Below are 18,378 nucleotides of genomic sequence, written 5' to 3' on the forward strand. Positions count from 1 at the left end.
GGACATAAACAGCAAAAACTACGTCACAGTTTCATCTCGCGAGACTTACCACGCGAGACTTACCCCTCCTGTTTGGTGAATGTCAGCTGACCTCACTGGGAAAATTGTTAACGAAACAGCAACAGCAATGTCCCTTATCGCTGATCAATTTATTGATCGATTACACCGCGTATGACAGCGTATCAAGCATACGCTTAATTTTCTTCTTTAACATTTCACAGCAGCCGTACTGAATCCAAGTCTACTGAATCGGTAAGATGTTTGTATTTGTACTAGTGGAAGCTGTCGTTACGTCGGGTCGGCATCATCGCACTTGCACTGGTATCACGTTTGTTTTGATGCCAACGGGACCCAGCGGGCTTTTATAAAAAAATGCGATTTCTTCTACGTTTTGTCGTTCTTTGCCGTCTTTCTGTCTGACAGCAGTTCCGACAAGATCGTTTTTAACTTGACAAACGACGCTTCCTCCGACCGCGGTTAGCAAGTTGTAAGTAGCGTTAGCCGACGCCTGAAACCCCCTCCGCTAAATGAAAGTATTGTGATAAACCAGATGTTCAATTCCTGTTATGCGGATTTATAAGTCATCGTTAACGAGCTGCCCGTTACCACCTCAACGCGACTCCAGCAAGAGCTGTTTTTATTTATTCTTCTCTTTTTAACGTTGTTTATAGCTAACGTTAAAAAAATGCAACCTTACTGTATCACGTCCTTTTCCCCCTATCGACGCTAAGGGGATCGACGCGAGGTTTCGTTTGGGACTTAAATTTCAACGACACACACTAGTTACATAATGTGCATGGTAAAGTGTAGAAATTGGTTATTAAACAAAGCTACGTCTTGCTCCTTGATTGGCAGCGAAGAGGCATTATTTCTCCATAATAAAAGCAGACTATTTATTCGTGCCCCCCCCCCCCCCCTCAGGGTTCCGACACCATGCTAGCCACAGTGACTGCTGTGGTTCGCTTTGCTCAATACAATGGCAGCATTTCACCCACACCCTTGGAGAACACATCAACATTCCCAACGTGGCGACCCGACACTGAGGCCAACATCTCCAAGTGTCTACAAGTCTTGTACGAGGACATTGGAGACTCCAGGTAAAATGTCGCATACTGTTGAAGACCTTTTAAAAGAAAAATGCAACCTGGCTAAAAAGAGTTGAAACATTTTTCGAAAAGTTCTGTGCTGACCCCCCCCCCCCCTCCCTCACGTTCCTCTCTCTGTCTTTAGGGTCCGGTTCTGGGACATTTTACTGCTCGTGCCCAATGTGGCCTTCTTTGTGTTCCTGATGTGGAAGCTGCCCTCAGCCCGGGCAAAGATCAGACAAACCTCCAGCCCCATCTTTGTCACCTTTTACTTGCTGGTATGACACACACTAGTGGAACATCCATAGTAATCGTAGTGAATATTATGGGCTCGCTGTTGTGCTTCACTGCAAACTCTATTTATACGGGTTTTATCAGCCCATCGTTTAGGTTGGCCGCAGTGTTGATCCCAAAAATGTCCGAAGGGACAGTGCACCTGTTAATGCTGCAGAGACAAATAACCCTGTGAAAAGACTTTCTTTCTTGCTTAGCCCTCTCTCTCGCTCTCTCTCTGTCTGTCTGTCTGTCTATTGGGCTGAAAAGACAGATTGTTGTATATAAAATAACGTGTTTGGTTTTGTATTTCCCAGGTGTTTGTCGTAGCGGCCGTTGGAATCACCCGGGCCGTGGTGTCCATGACCGTTAGTGCGTCCAGCGCTGCTACCATCATAGACAAAGTAAAGTAAATTCAACATTGGCAATGTTTTTTGAAACACACGTGACTGTTTGGTTATAAGTCATTTTATATTTCTGTTTTATTCTTTATTCTTTTCATATTCACTTTATTTTAACGGAGACATAGTGTGAGCTTTACTCATCACAAGGTGTACATGTCTACTGTTAAACTGGTTATTGCAAAGCCAGAGAAGCTTCGCAATGTGTGATGGAACCTAATTGCTCTGGGAAATTGGTCCAGCTTCTTTCATTTTTTCAAACAAATGTGAGCTTGTTGGCGGTTTAAAAAAATATATATTTCTATTCCCTTGTAGTAAATGGCACATTTCAGCTTTGTAGCATAAGTACTTTCCCCGAACCTAAATAGCTGTCACCATATCCCCTTTTTATTGAATACCCACAGGAGCTAATATGATCTTCAGCATGACTTTGCTTGGCATTCATGTCCAAAAGGAAACACATGGCTTGACATTCCCCACATACCAGTGCGATCCCCAGTGGAGTTCAGAATGATGAAGCTAATGTTCCCTGACTGTGATGGTTGCACCGTTAAAGGAAAAACATAGACCGGATTATATAATCTGACCTGTTTCAGGCCAGCGTGTGTTCCGATACAGCCGGTCTGCTCTGCCGCAGTGGGTCCTCATCATGTCTGTCTGTCTCTTCAGGTGCTGTGGGAAATCACACGTTTCTTCCTGCTGGCGATTGAACTCAGTGTCGTCATTTTGGGACTGGCTTTTGGTACGTTAGCGCTGGCGGATTCATTTCTCGTTTACCGTGTCTCTGAACCTGTGTCGTTTTTCGGTCCCTTTTCACACAAGGCGTTTATTTAAAGGCCCAGTTAATATTTCCCCTTTTGAATCTTAACTGTGTAGTTTTTTTGTATTCTCTCAAGCCTCTTTCTTTATTCATGTGAAGGTCACCTGGAGAGCAAATCTAGTATAAAGCGAGTGCTGGCTATCACTGCTGTGCTGGCGCTGGGCTACTCCATCACACAGGTAGCGGCTGGCGATAGGAGGCTGTGGGACATTTTGGTAAGTTGTCATCCTGAATTCAACGTGAGTAAATGAATAAATGTTCCAGGGCACACTAGAGATCCTGTATCCTGACAGCCACTTGTCCGCTGAGGACTTCAACATCTACGGTCACGGAGGACGGCACTTCTGGTTGGCCAGCTCCTGCTTCTTCTTTCTGGTTGGTAACCTGTGACTCCTCAGCATGAGGAAGGAAATACAGTTCATATCTGATAATGGATGTCCAGCAATAGATTGAGGATGTAATCCTTTTTTTTCTTTTTAGGTGTACTCTTTGATTGTGGTCTTGCCTAAAACTCCAGTGAGGGAGAGGATATCTCTTCCGTGTAAGTTACGGATTTCATTCGAGAATATGAAATGAGTGATTATGTATAATGCGGTCCATGTAACCGTACAAGGATGTTCTGCACTTTTCTTTACCGCTGACTGATTCCATTAATTGAAAGAATTGGTCCTCTGCTGCCCATTAATATTTGTATTTCTTCTCTTTTTCAAGCTAAGAGGAGTTTCTATGTGTATGCCGCCATCCTGTCTTTGCTGAACCTTGTGCAGGGCCTGGGCAGCGCCCTGCTATGTGCTGGAATCATAGAGGGACTCTGGTCAGTATGACCCTCTAGTATTATACCAATCAATCGTGATGTTTGAGGAAGAAAGCCATACTTGTAATTGATGTTTGGCTTTTCAAAAAATGTCTTTGGTGTTTACCTGGGGGATATTTTTAAACCCTCTTTTAGTTAAACTTGCCATTGATGAATGAATTGTTATCCTGGGGGGAGGGTTTCGGCTGGAGGATGGGGAACATAACAGATGTTTTGCAATTAACTTTTGCCATAAACCCTGCTCTTTCTGTATCTACTGAAGCTGCTTGTGTCATTATGTCATCTTTTTTATTATTATTGTGTTTTCTGAAACAGCTGTGTGGACATCACCACCTTCCTGTACTTCTCCACCTTCGCGCCACTCATTTATGTCACATTCCTCAAGGGCTTCTTTGGGTTTGTACAAGGAATCGTTTAACAAAACAGACACTTATACATTTGCGCTTAGAACAGTTGGACTTCAGTCTCTTCCATAGTTCACTGCTCTCTTCTTTTCCACAGTTCAGAGCCCAAGATCCTGTTCTCTTACAAGTCACAGCTGGATGAGCCGGATGAAAGTGACGTCCACCTTCCCCCGACCGTCGCCACGAGCATTGGCCGCAAGGAGCTGACTGACCAGGGCCTGTTCTACTCCTCCACCCAGATTGACGGCTCTGGTCCCGGCAGCTCTCGTATGGTGGGAGCGTACCTGGATGACGTTGCCTCCGGGCCCTATGGGTCCAGCAGCATTAACGGCGTCGACGCAGACCGCTGGAGACCTGTCAATGCGTGAATGAAACAGATGGGAGAATGCAAGAACAATTATACAGATTATACAGCTGGACTGAGATTTTGTGCGCGTGTGATGCAGAGCGGCCCAAAAAAAAAGAGAAACGCAGAACAAAGAAGTCGGACACCAAGGACTGTTGATGTTGGTCTTGATGCCCGGATAAGTTAAAGAGTCAATGATCTGGAGGCCTGGGATTTAGCTTCTGCTTTTGTAACTCTGTTGCCAGCGTGCACTGCTGCTATGAGTGCTGTCCCTCATTGTGCCGCCGTATGGATTTTGTTCGACGCGCGTGAAAGTGGGATCTTACTGATTCGGCTCACCTCATGTTCTGTCATTCCTGCATTGAGCAACGACTGCTCGATCCCCAACAATTATGTTTTTTCCCCCCCATTTTAAGTATCAAAGTCTTTTAAAGTTGAACATTCTTTTATTGGCCACTCATCATCTGTACATTCCAACTAAAAGCTTTGAGTAACGGCATCTAAACCCACTTTGTCCTCTGGCCTGTATTAGATTTGTGGCTTAACTGGCTGGCTCTTTACAAAGTGCAACGACCAGCGCTGGTTAATTTTTGATTGGTGTACTATCTAACGAAAAAGATTGTGTGAGGTTTGCCACTGCAATATGATAAGAAAATATCTAGGTACAGGCTTGGCATTGACCCTTAAGATCACAATCCATCTGTAATGCTCTCTAGTGTGAATTGCCTGTGCGAACCTGCATTTGTGACTCAGTTATGTGTTTTTTTTTATGTGACTTTCGTTTCCTCATTTATTTATTTCCGACTTATGCTTTAATTTCTTATACATTTGAATCATTCCTGCTACTGAAAGCACATTTGTTACCCTCAGAGTCCTTTTAGAATGACTTGTTATGTGTGTGATTTGAACATGGACTTTTTGGTTTTTCCAAATTAGACATGCACTCATTCCATATCGGCATATGTGCCTCAGCTCTGCTTGCTTTTAAAAGGGGTGCTCATCCAAAGCTTTTATTTTTATGCCAATATCTATTTGTCCTAGGTTGGATTTTCCAGTGCTCAAATTATACCAGAAACAATATTGCGAAATGTTATGGTTCCAAATCATGATATTTATAGAGTGTAATTAAATATATCTTAACTACATATTAAGAGAGGCTTAGGTACCTGGTATTTCCGAGACGGCTCATTATAGGATGGTGCAGAGAGAAAGCTACTTGACAAATTTTCCTTTATTACCAATTATGGGTGTCTTTTTTTTCTTTGTTCAGCTGGTGAAAAACATTCTTTCACATTTCTTGGTAATACTGAAATATTATCCTCCATAAATACACAACACATTTCCTTTCTCCTACCAAGAAAATATGATATATGCACGTTTCCCCCTGAAAAGTCTTATCTTTGGTATGAATGGATTACTCTATTTCAGTCAGCCGTATTCATAGATAGTGGTGATTTGGATGCAGGACAAATGGTGTATAGCAATGTATTATGTCATCATTTTAAATCAACATCGTACATAATTGTTATGTATCAAAGTAATGACAGTATTGTACTTGACTCATAGAAATATGATGTGTTCAAATTTAAGTGCCAGTGATTACTGCTGTATAACTTAGAAGAGTTTGCTGAATCACTATATACAATTGACAATATGCAAAATATTATTAAATATTATAATACTATTAAATATTATAATACTTATTATAATATAATAAGTCCTCTCTCAATAGATTTTTGATGTTGAAATCATTTTGCAAATGATCTGTAATGTTTCCTTTTTAAGTGCATCGATTGTATAACATTCTGCCCATACTTATGCAATGTTTTAAAGCATTCCTTAACCAACAAAATAAACCATGGACTCTCATTTGTTTGCAGCGATTGAACAACAGCTGTTTTTTGGCAATTCAGTACTTTACATTCCTGGACTTCTACTCTTGTATGCATTGTACTGTTTAACTCGTAGACTTATTTCCTTATATTGTGTTTGTCTTTAAACGTTTCAACATTAGTTGGACTGGTTCAACTACAACTCCCATCGTCCCTTTAATTCACGCGTCTATGGGTCACGAGTCCAAATTATTTTATCCAGCCAATGAGATGAGAGGATACTGCAGCGGCAGTTTGACATTGGATTATTTCAGCCACCGGTCGCTCTCTCGCTCTCTCTCTCTCTCTCACACACACACACATTTATTTCTGCGTCCCATGACCCGAAAAGCTTTCTTGCTATTTTTCTCCAACGAGGTGGCCACTGACAGCTGGTAAAAATGGGGGGTAACGGCAGCACGTCCAGGAAAGTCTCGTTCGGACTCGACGAGAATGAGAAGGTCACCGTAATGGAAGGAGTGAAGGTAACGTTTTACAGAGCGTAACGTTTTCTTATCGCACAAGTCCAGAGGGCCACAGCTACAGCTGTTTTACCGTATCGGGTGTGCGGACTGGAGCTAATGGTGGGTTACCGTTAGCTAACGTCTGTAACCTAAGGTGTCTCGCGGCGGTCTGAGGGTCACTGAAAGAGCGACGGGTCACGTGTCCTCAGGTGAACCCGCTCACACGCGCACCGTCTCTCCGCCGCGCTCCCTCTGCGTTACCGTTAGTCACCGCCTTGTTTAGCGGAGTTAACGTTAGCTTAAGTGAGCCTTTATAACGTGAACTTACATATGAGGCAGCCAATGAAGCGGCTTTAAGTTGCTAGCATGTTTTAATTTGCTAACGTTACGTCAACAGAGTCGCGTAGATTGACGACTATTTAACGTTTTTTAAGGCAACTGTGGCCTTGCGTGTACAGGTAATGTGAGCTGACGCTTAAAGTTGGGCAGTTTTTTTTAACACATCATTTTCAATTGGTTTTGCTGGTGAACCTGCCATGTAGGAGACAGTTACTTGTCTTATTATTAAGGACGGTCAGAGGTCATCCCCAGCTCTGCAGCAGCACATCTGCAGCTTATTAAGTGGCTCAAGATGATTTTAGCTGGCAAGGTGATGGACTCGTCAACCTGTGAGCCTTTAAACTGATGCTTTCCAAGAGCCTAAGGGGCTCGTGTGTTTTTGCACAGATTTGTTTACTCTGCCTTCCCTGTCCAGCTCTCAGATGATGTGCTCCGGCGGATGAGGGAGTCTCAGGGGACTGACAGCGCCAAGCCGCACAAACCACCACCAAGTAAGTCCAATAGTCCTTTTCCTGTCTCACGGAGATCCCATTGGGGGACCCACTGTGTAAGCAAGCACATCCTCTAACAGTGACTGATGAGAACAGAACAGCACCTATTTTATTGCTCATCAACGTTTGCCGTTTGTAAAATTATGGAAAAGAGATAATAAAGGAGACATAAACAGGTGTGATTTGGTAACTCAAATGCAATTTAGAGAGTATACATGGTTTCAAAGAACTGTCCCACTGTGTAGCTCAAATAACTTTTACTCTAAACTTTTTTACTGTTATTTTCAGGTCCAAAACCAACAGGACCCTCTACTACAGAAGTCCAGGAAGAATTCCGCAAAAAGTAGGTTCTCGAAATGTCAAGGTGCGTTTTGTTGTTATCCTGCCATATTTAGGGAAAGCGTTGGCATAACTCTGGAATCCGTTAGTTAGTTATTAGTATTTTTTTAATGAATTTGATCCTGTCCCATAATACTTTTGGATCCTCTATGTTGACACATGCAATTTATGACCAATGGAGGTGACAGATAAATGTAATAGGCACAAATGTGCAATGTTTAGAACACAAACACACATCCCTTGTGACCTGTCAACACTCCCTGTGCAGACTTACTCCGCCTGTACAGCAGGTATGTTGCTGTGCTGCTAGAATGCTCACAGACTATCCTGAATCTCTATTTACTTGTTAGAAAGTCCAACAATTCTTATCCACTGTAAATATAAGGCTGTTTCCTGACAATGTATTAGACGGAGTAGACATTATGTTATTATCAATCATTGTTGCGTGCCAAACCTCAAATGTTATTACTGATGTAGTTGTATGTAGTTAAAGAAAATAAGGGAGTGACAGAAATGGATTCTAGTTCAACTTACCAGTTGTTGCAGGTACTGTAGAATAAAGCATTTCATGTTTTTTTCATTATTAAACCCTTACCTTATTTGATATTAATGTTTTACTTAAATTTGACAATTCATGAATGCTATAATTAGTCATTTTATATCATCATGAATGTATTCATTCATTTTATCTTTATTGGCTTGTTGAGGCTTCACCCCAAAACTATTAGTATCTGTGTTGATCAACAGAAACCAAAATGTCTTGCTGGGTTGCTCTTTGTGTGAACAAGAACTTGTACGATTAGCAGAGTTGAGGTTGAATGAAGTGTTTATCACCCCCCCCATTCAGCTTTGAGCGTCATCAGGCTCTGGTGCAGGAGCAGTTGGCCAGACTGGCTCAGAAGGAGAGAGAGACGGCAGGAACCCCAGGCCTGGGTGAGCTGACCCCTGCCCTCCTCATGGAGAAAGGAAAAGCCCACGAGGAGCAAGAAAAAGCAAAGATTCTGGTTAGTGCCGCTTTCCTGGGTCTATAGCTGCACTTTCCACTTGCACTAGGCCTGACATTTTAGTATTTCAAATATAGATGCGTACAGATACTTTTCAAAATATCTCAGAATATATGTTTATAAATACTCTTGTCTTTTAAGACACAGACATTCTAAATTCAGGATGTAACCTAATCGCACATTTGACGTTTGTTAGCAGGAGCTGTATACTTCCTTTTCTGCAGAAACCCTTTCTAGAACTCAACAGCACCCTCTGCTGTTAAAGGTTTAATGCCACCTCTGGGCTGAGTCACTGTTGAATCATTGAATTATTAGGATGATCTAAACAAATGTATCGACCCGCCTGCTGTATGACAAGAAAAACCCATTTTCTAGTGACGGCTAAATGACACGAGTCGGAGGACATACACACACGCTGTTCCCATTGATCAGACTGCAGTGTCTCCCCTATACTTCACGGGGGGCGCATCGCTGTTATCATGGGGAAACACTGGCAGCGGTTGGTTATCAAAAAATTGAACAAATACAGAAAAAAACATGTATATATACTCATTTAACGTTATATGGGCTTTGTACGAGGAAGAGGGTTCATGTCGCTAAATACCCAACTGAGATCGGCTTGTACCGCTACCACCGACCAGCGTAAGAACCGACCACCGCAACCTGCCGTCCTGAAAAAGGATCCTTCCACCGACCACTTTTCGCACCCGGCGTCACTCTGATTTGCGTCATCTGCAGGCGCATCGCTGAGAAAACCAATAAGGTGTCTGAATGGTAAATATTTATACTTCTCATCCAACCAATCATCAAATTCACTCTATCCGGATGGTGCGATTTATCCAGATAAGTTTTTTGTGTGTGTTTTTGAACGATGACCGGCCGGAAAACAAGCCAAAATGAAATAGGAGTAACGAGGCTATTTTTAAAATGTAAGGAGTAGAAAGTACACATATTTGCGTGAAAATGTAAGGAGTAGAAGTAAAAAGTCGTCTGAAAAAATAAATACTCAAGTAAAGTATAGATACTCAAAATTTCTACTTAAGTAAGGTAACCAAGTATTTGTACTTCGTTACTTCTGGTAAGCGCCATGTAAAGAAGAAATGCGACGTTTGCAACGTGATTGAATTGATTGTTGTTTGCATGCTTGTTGACACGTACGCCTGTAGAAGTCAGATTGATAACGAGTCAATCAACAGTGCAGCGTGAGAGCCCAAAGAGAGCTGATTACTAGAGAGGTTTGTTTTGTTTCACAAGTGTGAATTTGACTTTTTTTATTTTACTTACATGTACACACTGATGAGCGATGATTGATTGCTGTTGTTCACTTGCAATCCCCTGCCCGCCTGTTTTTTCTCCTTCTTTGCTCTGTTAATGTTAAGCATTTTGGGTTTTTCTACAACCCTGACGGTCCTCTCCAATTAATTAGTGTTTTCGTTGTGTCGGCCAGCTGTGATGAATACTCAGCGAAGCCGCCGGCGTAGCTTACACTGATATGGGCTCAATTTAATGATGATGTATCACAACGCAAAATGGAACTCTCTTACCTCAAAGCTTTGTTAGCTCTCCCTCCCTAAGAAAATGTCCAATTTAAACACCCCCCCCCACCCCTGAACCACTTGCCCGACTATTACCCCCCCGGTCGGACCGGTTGGCTTTGGCCCACTATCACACAGATTACTCACACAGACGCACACACACAACAGAACAAAGAACATTATTCTCTCTCAAGATTTATTCATATTTGTGTTGCATTACCTCATTTTTTTAGCAGGTTGAAACTCCCTTGGAAACTGTTAAAAAAAGCTCTGCCACCATCATTTCTCTCCGCTCAGCAGGTGGGCTCCCCTCACCTCTGCATTCTCCTCCATCCACTTTGCATCTACGACACTACGACGCAATGCCTTTAAAAAAAACCCCATTTACACGATAAAACATTTTACTTTGAGTAGTTTGTGGACTGCCCTATTTCCTGGAGGAGAAGGCAAACACACACACACACATTCATGCATTCGTACACATACACAAACACATATAGCAAGACCACCCCCCCCCCCCCCTGCAGCCTATTTCCCCCCATGGACCCCTGGCTCCGCAGCAGGCAGGCCGTGCTTAAGAGTTGAGTTAATGAGGGGGGAGCAACGTGTGGAGGCAAACCTTGTCAGAGAGCTGATCTTCTCCCCACATCGCCTCCGGCTGCCTGTCACAAACACTCACATTAGCCATTTACTCGTGTCTCAGTGCCAGCCGCCACCGCCGTGAATATTTCTGCGCGTACCTGCGCAATAAACAGGCTGTGCGTTGAATTATATATCAGAGGAATGTGTGTTAAGTTTTTGTGTGTCAAAGGGGATAACTGTTTGTAAGGTTCATCCACAGTTCAGTCCACACTATATTATTGTAGGGTAGAAGCTTTGTCAGTAATATGTTATTTATATTTTTGTTTGGTACAAAATGTATTTTTTAGCATCTGATCGTTAATTTACTCCCTTTTTATGCATTTCTTAAAATGTATTATAAGCACCTACTTATGTTAACACCTGTTAGAATGGTGCAACTGTAGCCCCTGTAGATCTCGTTATAACCCTTGAACACAACACATTTACTTAAAAAGAGGATCAGTTTAAAGTTTTTCTGAATATCCTCAATAAACGTGGTCATCGCTTGTCTCACCCGTTCATCCCCACACCTTCACTAAACCAAGTGTGCAGTTTACCCCCCCTGAAATTGCAAATATGTCACTCGCACCAGCAGACAGGTAGCACCAGCGGACTGACTACTACCTCCCCCCCCCCCCCTGAAGTTGACGCCCTAGGGAAAAACTGAGTATGTATAGCTGATAAATCCACGCCGCTCGTGGCACGCACACGGCCATTCACACACACGGTGTGATCCACATGACGTGTAATCCTCTGTTGTTTTGAGACTACATTTAAGGCCCTAACAGATCCGCCTTGAGTGAAGACACGTTACAGTAACACCTCGCTCTTCACCTCTCCTTTCTTTCATTAACACCTGTGTTTGTCATCCCCCACCCGACTATTCTCTCCACCTCAGAAGTGTCATTCGTGCAAACAAAATGCTGTTAGTATGCAGAGGCATTCAGTGCTAAGCCTCTCTCACACACACACACTCAGAAGCTTCCGAGGTGGGTGGGAGGAATAGACTTGACTGCTCGCGCACGTGAATGTTTTATAACCCGTCTGTTTATTTACTTCCTGCTTATAAAAACAGATTTTTAGTAGTTACAGTTGATTGTTTGCATCTTAGTGCAGAGTCCAGCAGTGATGGACACAGCTGACAGTTGTCTGGCCTTAAAAACAGTTTTGTAGTCTTGCGGACGTTGTTATATGCTTTAGTATTACATGCATATTTGAGTTTTGAGTGTCTTTGCATCATTAAATCACCTTAATTCCCCTCACTGCTATTCTATTTCAGACATTTATTAACCCTGGAGGCAATTTTCCTATTCATTTCAGTGCAGGAAATGGGTTACTCTCTATGGCGCCTTTCCTTTGTTCCCGCTTCTCCTCCAGTCTATTCATACCCAAGAAGGACATTTTGTGGACTCCTTGACACAAACGTATCATTTAAGTAACACATTTTAAACGATGCCCTTCAGCCCCTGAAGTTTGGCAAAATGCCGAATCAATCTAGCTTGGATTTGATTGTGACAAAGTCGTGCGTTGTGCGTTCAGTTTAACTGTAACAAATGAAATCTTTATATGAGAGTTGAATTATGGGCCTAACCCCCAAATGCTCTTGTTTTCTCACTTCAGCTCTTTCCTCTAACAACCTAGCCAGATTTTTGTGTAGGCAGCTAAACAGCAAATGCGTTCCATATATTGGTAAAAGATCCTTTTCAGATGGAGCTTTTTCAGTAGTACGGTTTCATTTGTTGAGGTGTTTTCATTCAGCCTGTTAGCTTCGACCACATATTACCTGGGGCTGCATATTTTCAGTTATTGGTGTTTGTCCTTTTACTGTGGAATGAGAGCACAGGACGCAGCGCTGTAAATAGGCACTAGATGGCATTGTTGAAGCATGTTTGGGGTTTGCCATTAAGAAGCTGGATGGGTGCATACACTGCACAGCAACATGTGCTCCTGGGCAACATGTTCTCCCAGCATTCATTCTTCCTCCGCTGTTTCTCATTTTTCTATCTTTCTCTTTTCAACCCCTGACTCCATGTCATTGGTGCTTAGTGCGTGCGTGTGTGTGTGTGTGTGTGTTAGCTGCGTGCGTGAATGAGGACTCGGGGCGAAGCATTTGACGCTGTCCAAAATAAGGATGATGAAAAGCAGGGAGAAAAGCCCAGCATCGATTCGAGTCGGCCCTGAGATGGCAGCCATTCGGACCACAGCAGAGGATTCCACACATGTATCTGTGGTGCATCGCTGCTCAGTTGAAAAGCAAGGCAGTGACACATGACATGGGTGGGAATGTTGAGTTTTACGCTGAACACTCAGCCTTTCAATTAAAAGATGTCCTCGCTAACCAGAAGCCCTCCCCACCCCCCTCCCCCACATGCTTTCTCATTATGTGAGATGTTTATATACGATGAAATGTAATTGTCTATGCTAAAATCTGTGTGTGGTTGTTGCCCTTTAATACCATTACTTTTAAAGAAATCCTTAAAATATTGTTTCTTTTAATTGAGTATTTTGCTCACACATCTATGATTTGAAGGCAAATCCCAGCCTTTCCTCTGTCCTCACTGAACTAGCCTGTGGTCATATCAGCTGCTAGAAAGTCTTCTCTTTCTAGCACCAGATGGACATGTTGCATTAACTGTATTCAGCCCGTGCCAAAATAATCCCTTGATGGATTTTTTTCCGCTTTGACCCTTGGATCAAATGACAACGTGAATCTAAAACGAGGACCATGAATCTGTTTCTTTTAGCAGACGATTGCACATGATTGTCGTACAGATCACACAGCAGCAACATAACAATTAGACGCCACACTGTGCCTCTGTTCAATGTCCATGCATAGTAAAGTAGTTATTTGTTGGAATAATAAGATGGTTGAGCAGATTCAAACCCTCCGTTATGTCTGTTGGAAAACAGGTGAAATTGGCCTGATGTGGTCCATGTGAATAGGATGGAAGGGACAGTGTGCTACAGTAATATATTCACACGTCTGACTCCGCCAGCCAGCCTGGTAGCTAACACTGCCTGTTAGCCAAAGACGGGACGGGAGGGGGACAGAGGACAAAGTTGGATCAGTGAGGAAGAAAAAAAAGCAGTGGAGTGGCCAAGTGGGTGTTCAACATAACGATGGCTTCTGAGACATACTGTGACATACTGGGATGCAGAATATATGTGCACACAGATACGGACCCGCAGTTCTCATTCCTCTCCCATAGAAACTGACAGACGTAAAAATACCGCAGCAGTTCAGTCACACGCATTCACACATGGGGCCAAACCACTTGTTATCAGCCAGTGTAATCACAGACTTGACATCTTTTTCTGCATGTTAAAGCAGCTAAGCCCTTTGTGCACACGAGCACTCACACACACGTACTCCTCTGTCGTCTGGAGCGGAGGTAATTGCTGACGAGCAGAGCGTTCACCAACTGAGGAGATTTTGATCAGTACAGAGCAGTGGGGGGGGGGTCAAAGGACAAATGAGTAGCAGTCAAATACCTTTCTCATCAGAAAGCATGTGGGAAATAATGAGACATTTGGACAAGACTTTTATATCCCACAACTAGATGAAATGTAATGTTTCCCAGATGCTTGTTCTGAGATGGGAATGAGGATTTCTGTTGGAACCATCAACGCTTGAGTCAAAGGTTTTTGAACTTGATTTCTTGTTGTCTAAGCATTTGGGAGTAAGAGGTTCGAGGGTCACTGGTTATACGTCTGATATGACATCAGATCATGTGTCATGTTGCATATATACACAAAAAAGCATGTTTTCATACATTTTACTTGTAGAATCTGAATATTGTTTTGTTGAATTATTTATTTTTTCATTACATTTTTAAGACTTCAAACAAAATAAAATCTAATACTGAGGGCAGCCAGCGACATTGTACAGGTGTTCTGGATGAGAAGCGGTCTTAGAATAGCTGAACCCAATCAGAGTCCTGTCCGATGGTTGAGGAGATTCTTCCAGAGCGGACGTAGCGGTTTGAAGAGATCAATCCGTGGACATAAAAGTCGCTTTGGCAAACTGCCAAGATATTGGAGCGAGAGAGATGGGGCAAATGAGAATCTTTCTCCTCCCTGTGTGCATTCTTTTTCTCTTTTTCTTTTCTTCTCTTATTCCCTCCATCCTTTAAATTCTTCCTCAAAAGAACCCATTCCTCTTGTTCTCCCGACGTCTCTCTTCTTTCCCCATCCCTCCGCCTTTTCTTTTTTTTCCTGTCTCTATCTGTCTGCGGTGTGAAAGCCGGCTGATGATGAAGTGTTAATTCATTTAACCTCCCCCGATGAGACGACAACACACATTTAATGAGCAAACTAAGCTAGAGTAAACCAATTCATGCCACTGGAATCTTTTCTGTGCCACGTACACGTTTGAGTGTGTATTTTTGAGTGCACATACCTGTCACAGGCGCGATGATCCAAAAAAAATGCATTTGAGATCCATGCAAAAGCCTGTTGGCGTAGTGGTGGCAGAGACTTAACTGGAGGCCGTACCAGACGACTCGAGTGCTGGGACAAGGCGCAGCTTAATTTAAGCACAACGGGGAAAACAGCTGGTGAAGGCAGTCCCTGTACATCCCGACTCTCTTGCCTCTGGACTGCAATGTACATCATAACATACTCACAATGCCACCAGAGGCCCCTCTGGGTTTGTACGTGTGGAACAGGGAACGCAGACTTACACAAATCAAATATCATGTATTTTTCATAAATTTAATTGTGCAACAATGACATTCTCATGGTGAGATCGTTTGATTTTTGATAGTTGTCAAATAGCGCCATACACCAGAAGAAGTTGTCATGGTATGGCAGCATATGGAATAAAATGTATACTTTTTGTGGCATTGTTAATGTTCATGAAATATGAGCATCAATGGACAAAAATAAGTAGGTGATGAAATTTAGCGAATAAAATTGGAAGACTGGAGGAGTTTTGTGTTATTGAAGGTGCTCCGGCATCAAGTAAATACTTGATACAGCGTTTCCCTGTATTCAAGTATTCCCAAGTACTCTGATTATGTCATAAGTAAAAGTGATGCAACATAACAAAGTTCAGCGTGCCTTTGAGGACAAAAGCACTCTGGCGTTCTACTAAGGATCATCATCGACTGAGCTAGAGCGGGAGGGAAAGCACTCAGTTGTATCAATGACATTTATTCCTGGCACACGTGATGAATACGCTTACTGTACTTATTTCCATAGAGTTATGACGGAAAGAGACCAGTCAGTGATTTAGCTCTTATTTACTTCCCTTTGTCTGTTTCTCTGCCTTTCTCTGGTTCTCTAATTAAAAAGCCAAATCAGGAGTGTAACTGCACAAACTGCCTGCCAGTGACATTCTTCAGCCTAATCCTCATTTTGACTCTCTGTTTCTGTCTCTCTCTTTTGCTGGCTCTATGTTTCTTTCTGTTTCTCTCGGTCTTGGTCTCTCCTTCCCCTAACCCTCCAACCTCACTCCTAGTACAAATCCACACCAAAATGTTTTCCCCCCTCAAACCCACAGATTTATTCAAATGCTCAATTTGCATAATTCAGTATTTACATAATTGATTTCCAAGGAAGCGTATCTTACTTTGTGAGATGGTGTTAGAGACCAAAAGGTTTCATCTTGTCACATTTCTGTCATTTCATTTGCACACCCACACTGCACACACACACGCACATACGCACGCATGCACACACACACACACACACACTGTTTGTAGACCGGGTTTCAAGTCTAAATCAAGGGTGAACCGTAGTTAAGCTGGTGTATCTGGTGACCTAAGTGGAACAACCACAGAAAAGACGATTCAGGTAAACATAGATAATCAAATGTATAGAGATCCATTAAACCAGAGGTTAGAAGTTTCATCGTTGCTTCATGCTGGTAAATTATTTTGCCATTTTTCTTTCCGTTCTGGTGGCATGCAATGAACACTTAGGTTTATGTCGTGGAAAGGGTTTTAAAAAACTGTGTACATCATTCAGGCTCTATGATTGGGTGTATTTTAGGAGTAGGAAAAACTGAAAAACTGTACTACTACTCGGTAGTCGTTTATTAAATTATGTTTCCAAACAGCCATAATGGAAGATGGAGTAAATCCTAAAACTTTGTTAAAATATGGGTATATACCAGAAGGAGTTCACATTGAAACTGTCTGTTGTTCACATTCTTGATTGAAACTAATGAAAAGAGAGACTTTTGGATGGAGGTTGAAACCGGGGCTATTTTCTTATTCCTTCAAGGCCGACCTTTCACTGCAGGAAGTGAGTGTGAGAATCGGCTGTCAGTTTTGTTAAGTTACAGAAGAGCTTTTTGACAACTCTGGAAAAGCATACTGGCTCCTTGTGTAGGAGACTCGTAATTCTAAAGATGGTTACTGTTAACATTTAATGATAGTTTTCATCTGGGTCCAATATCCATGTAAGTCATTTTATTGGTAGAGAAGAATCAGATGCAAGTATTGTTGCTATAGTTACCTGCAGTTTAATACATCCTCCATATGTGACACATGCAAGCCAATTAGTCTGTGGTGTTATTTATGTTTACTGAAGGATCCCAATTAACTTGATTTAATAATTCCTTAATGGTTCATGTTTGAGCCTTATCTTGGTAAAAAATAATTGGAGATATATAAGCCTTTGTCTATTTGGAGGACTTTCCTGGTAGTGTTTTGCTGGCTCAGTTGATCCAGACTTTTAATGTGCAGACCGAGGCTGCTGACTGGTGGTCACTAGGGAGCTCAGAGCTGCAAAAAAACACGAATGAGTGGATGCACCTGAAATGCTGTTGTCCGTTACGGCCCATGGACTCCACCAAATTGCATGTGTGTGTGTTTGTCTGCATCTGCACCCAGGCAAGCCCCTTCACCTCCTTTCAAAAGTCTATCATCTATGAAAATAGGACCTCCACACTCCTGTGAGCACACACACACAAACACACACACATATTCATTTTAGGGCCTGCCACCAAAGAGCACTGAGGTTAAACAGATGGCATCGGTTGTATTCGTTACGCAGATTACCCAGCACACACACACATACACAACCGCTGACATACGCACGACAATGCACAGCCGCACAACACACACTCCAGCGACCAGCTTTGTGAGTTCACCTCATTTAACTGAATTGTTTTTTATGAGGCATGGCTACATCAGAGCCTCCCCCCCACTGTAATCTATCCATTCTGTTCCTAACACTGGACTGGGAGCCCTTGGTTTGAGTGGGCAAAGCTAAACACGCCTGGATACAGGGCCCCAGTGCTCTGCCTTATACATACTTGAAGTGAACATGATTGATTTGGTCATAGCAGTGTTGGAATGTATAGTGTTCTGGCATATATCGGAGTAATAGTCATTCAGGAAGCGCCAATGAAGGAAGAAAGGTAACGCCCGCCCACTTTCGTCATTACGACAAGTGGTAAATAAAGATGATGTTTGGATCCTACTTGGATCCTCGTCACTGAAAATGAAAATTGAATTCCATCCACATATAATTACATCATGGCATGTACACCACTAGGCTGAGAAGCTTAATGATGGCCACTGGGGTTCATACGATATATGAACGCAACAGTACAATAATAC

At 42.6% G+C, this 18,378-nt stretch overlaps 2 protein-coding genes across 4 annotated transcripts in view; both read left to right on the forward strand.

Annotated features, from left to right (window-relative positions):
- Positions 1-59: 59 nt before the first annotated feature.
- On the forward strand, positions 60-6,022 carry tpra1 (transmembrane protein, adipocyte asscociated 1). Its single transcript, XM_037489769.2, has 11 exons — positions 60-252; positions 922-1,097; positions 1,231-1,363; positions 1,676-1,762; positions 2,429-2,501; positions 2,679-2,758; positions 2,844-2,954; positions 3,060-3,120; positions 3,291-3,393; positions 3,709-3,789; positions 3,895-6,022. The coding sequence occupies exons 2-11, from the start codon at positions 934-936 to the stop codon at positions 4,163-4,165; spliced, it is 1,164 nt and encodes a 387-aa protein (XP_037345666.1). The 5' UTR covers positions 60-252; positions 922-933; the 3' UTR covers positions 4,166-6,022.
- A 261-nt stretch (positions 6,023-6,283) lies between these two features.
- The window catches only part of LOC119229762 (MICOS complex subunit mic25a-like), a 42,097-nt gene continuing 30,002 nt past the window's right edge, over positions 6,284-18,378 (forward strand). For 2 of the 3 annotated variants that reach the window (XM_037490449.2, XM_062563872.1), the window contains exons 1-4: positions 6,284-6,499; positions 7,233-7,308; positions 7,597-7,651; positions 8,495-8,651. In XM_037490449.2, coding sequence (XP_037346346.1) covers positions 6,416-6,499; positions 7,233-7,308; positions 7,597-7,651; positions 8,495-8,651 — 372 coding nt within the window. In that variant the 5' untranslated portion in view covers positions 6,284-6,415. The remainder of the gene's footprint in view (positions 6,500-7,232; positions 7,309-7,596; positions 7,652-8,494; positions 8,652-18,378) is intronic. The other variant, XM_037490450.2, reaches the window with a different exon arrangement.

The sequence above is a fragment of the Pungitius pungitius genome, chromosome 8 (genome assembly GCF_949316345.1).
Source record: "Pungitius pungitius chromosome 8, fPunPun2.1, whole genome shotgun sequence".
NCBI classification, from domain to species: Eukaryota; Metazoa; Chordata; class Actinopteri; order Perciformes; family Gasterosteidae; genus Pungitius; species Pungitius pungitius.

Excerpts from the sequence above, each read along its gene's own strand:
- tpra1 (XM_037489769.2), top strand. The coding sequence starts at position 934 with ATGCTAGCCACAGTGACTGCTGTGGTTCGCTTTGCTCAATACAATGGC. Across the intron at positions 2,759-2,843 it reads TGGGCTACTCCATCACACAG|GGCACACTAGAGATCCTGTA; the intron begins GTAGCGGCTGGC and ends TAAATGTTCCAG. Across the intron at positions 3,394-3,708 it reads GGAATCATAGAGGGACTCTG|CTGTGTGGACATCACCACCT; the intron begins GTCAGTATGACC and ends TTTCTGAAACAG.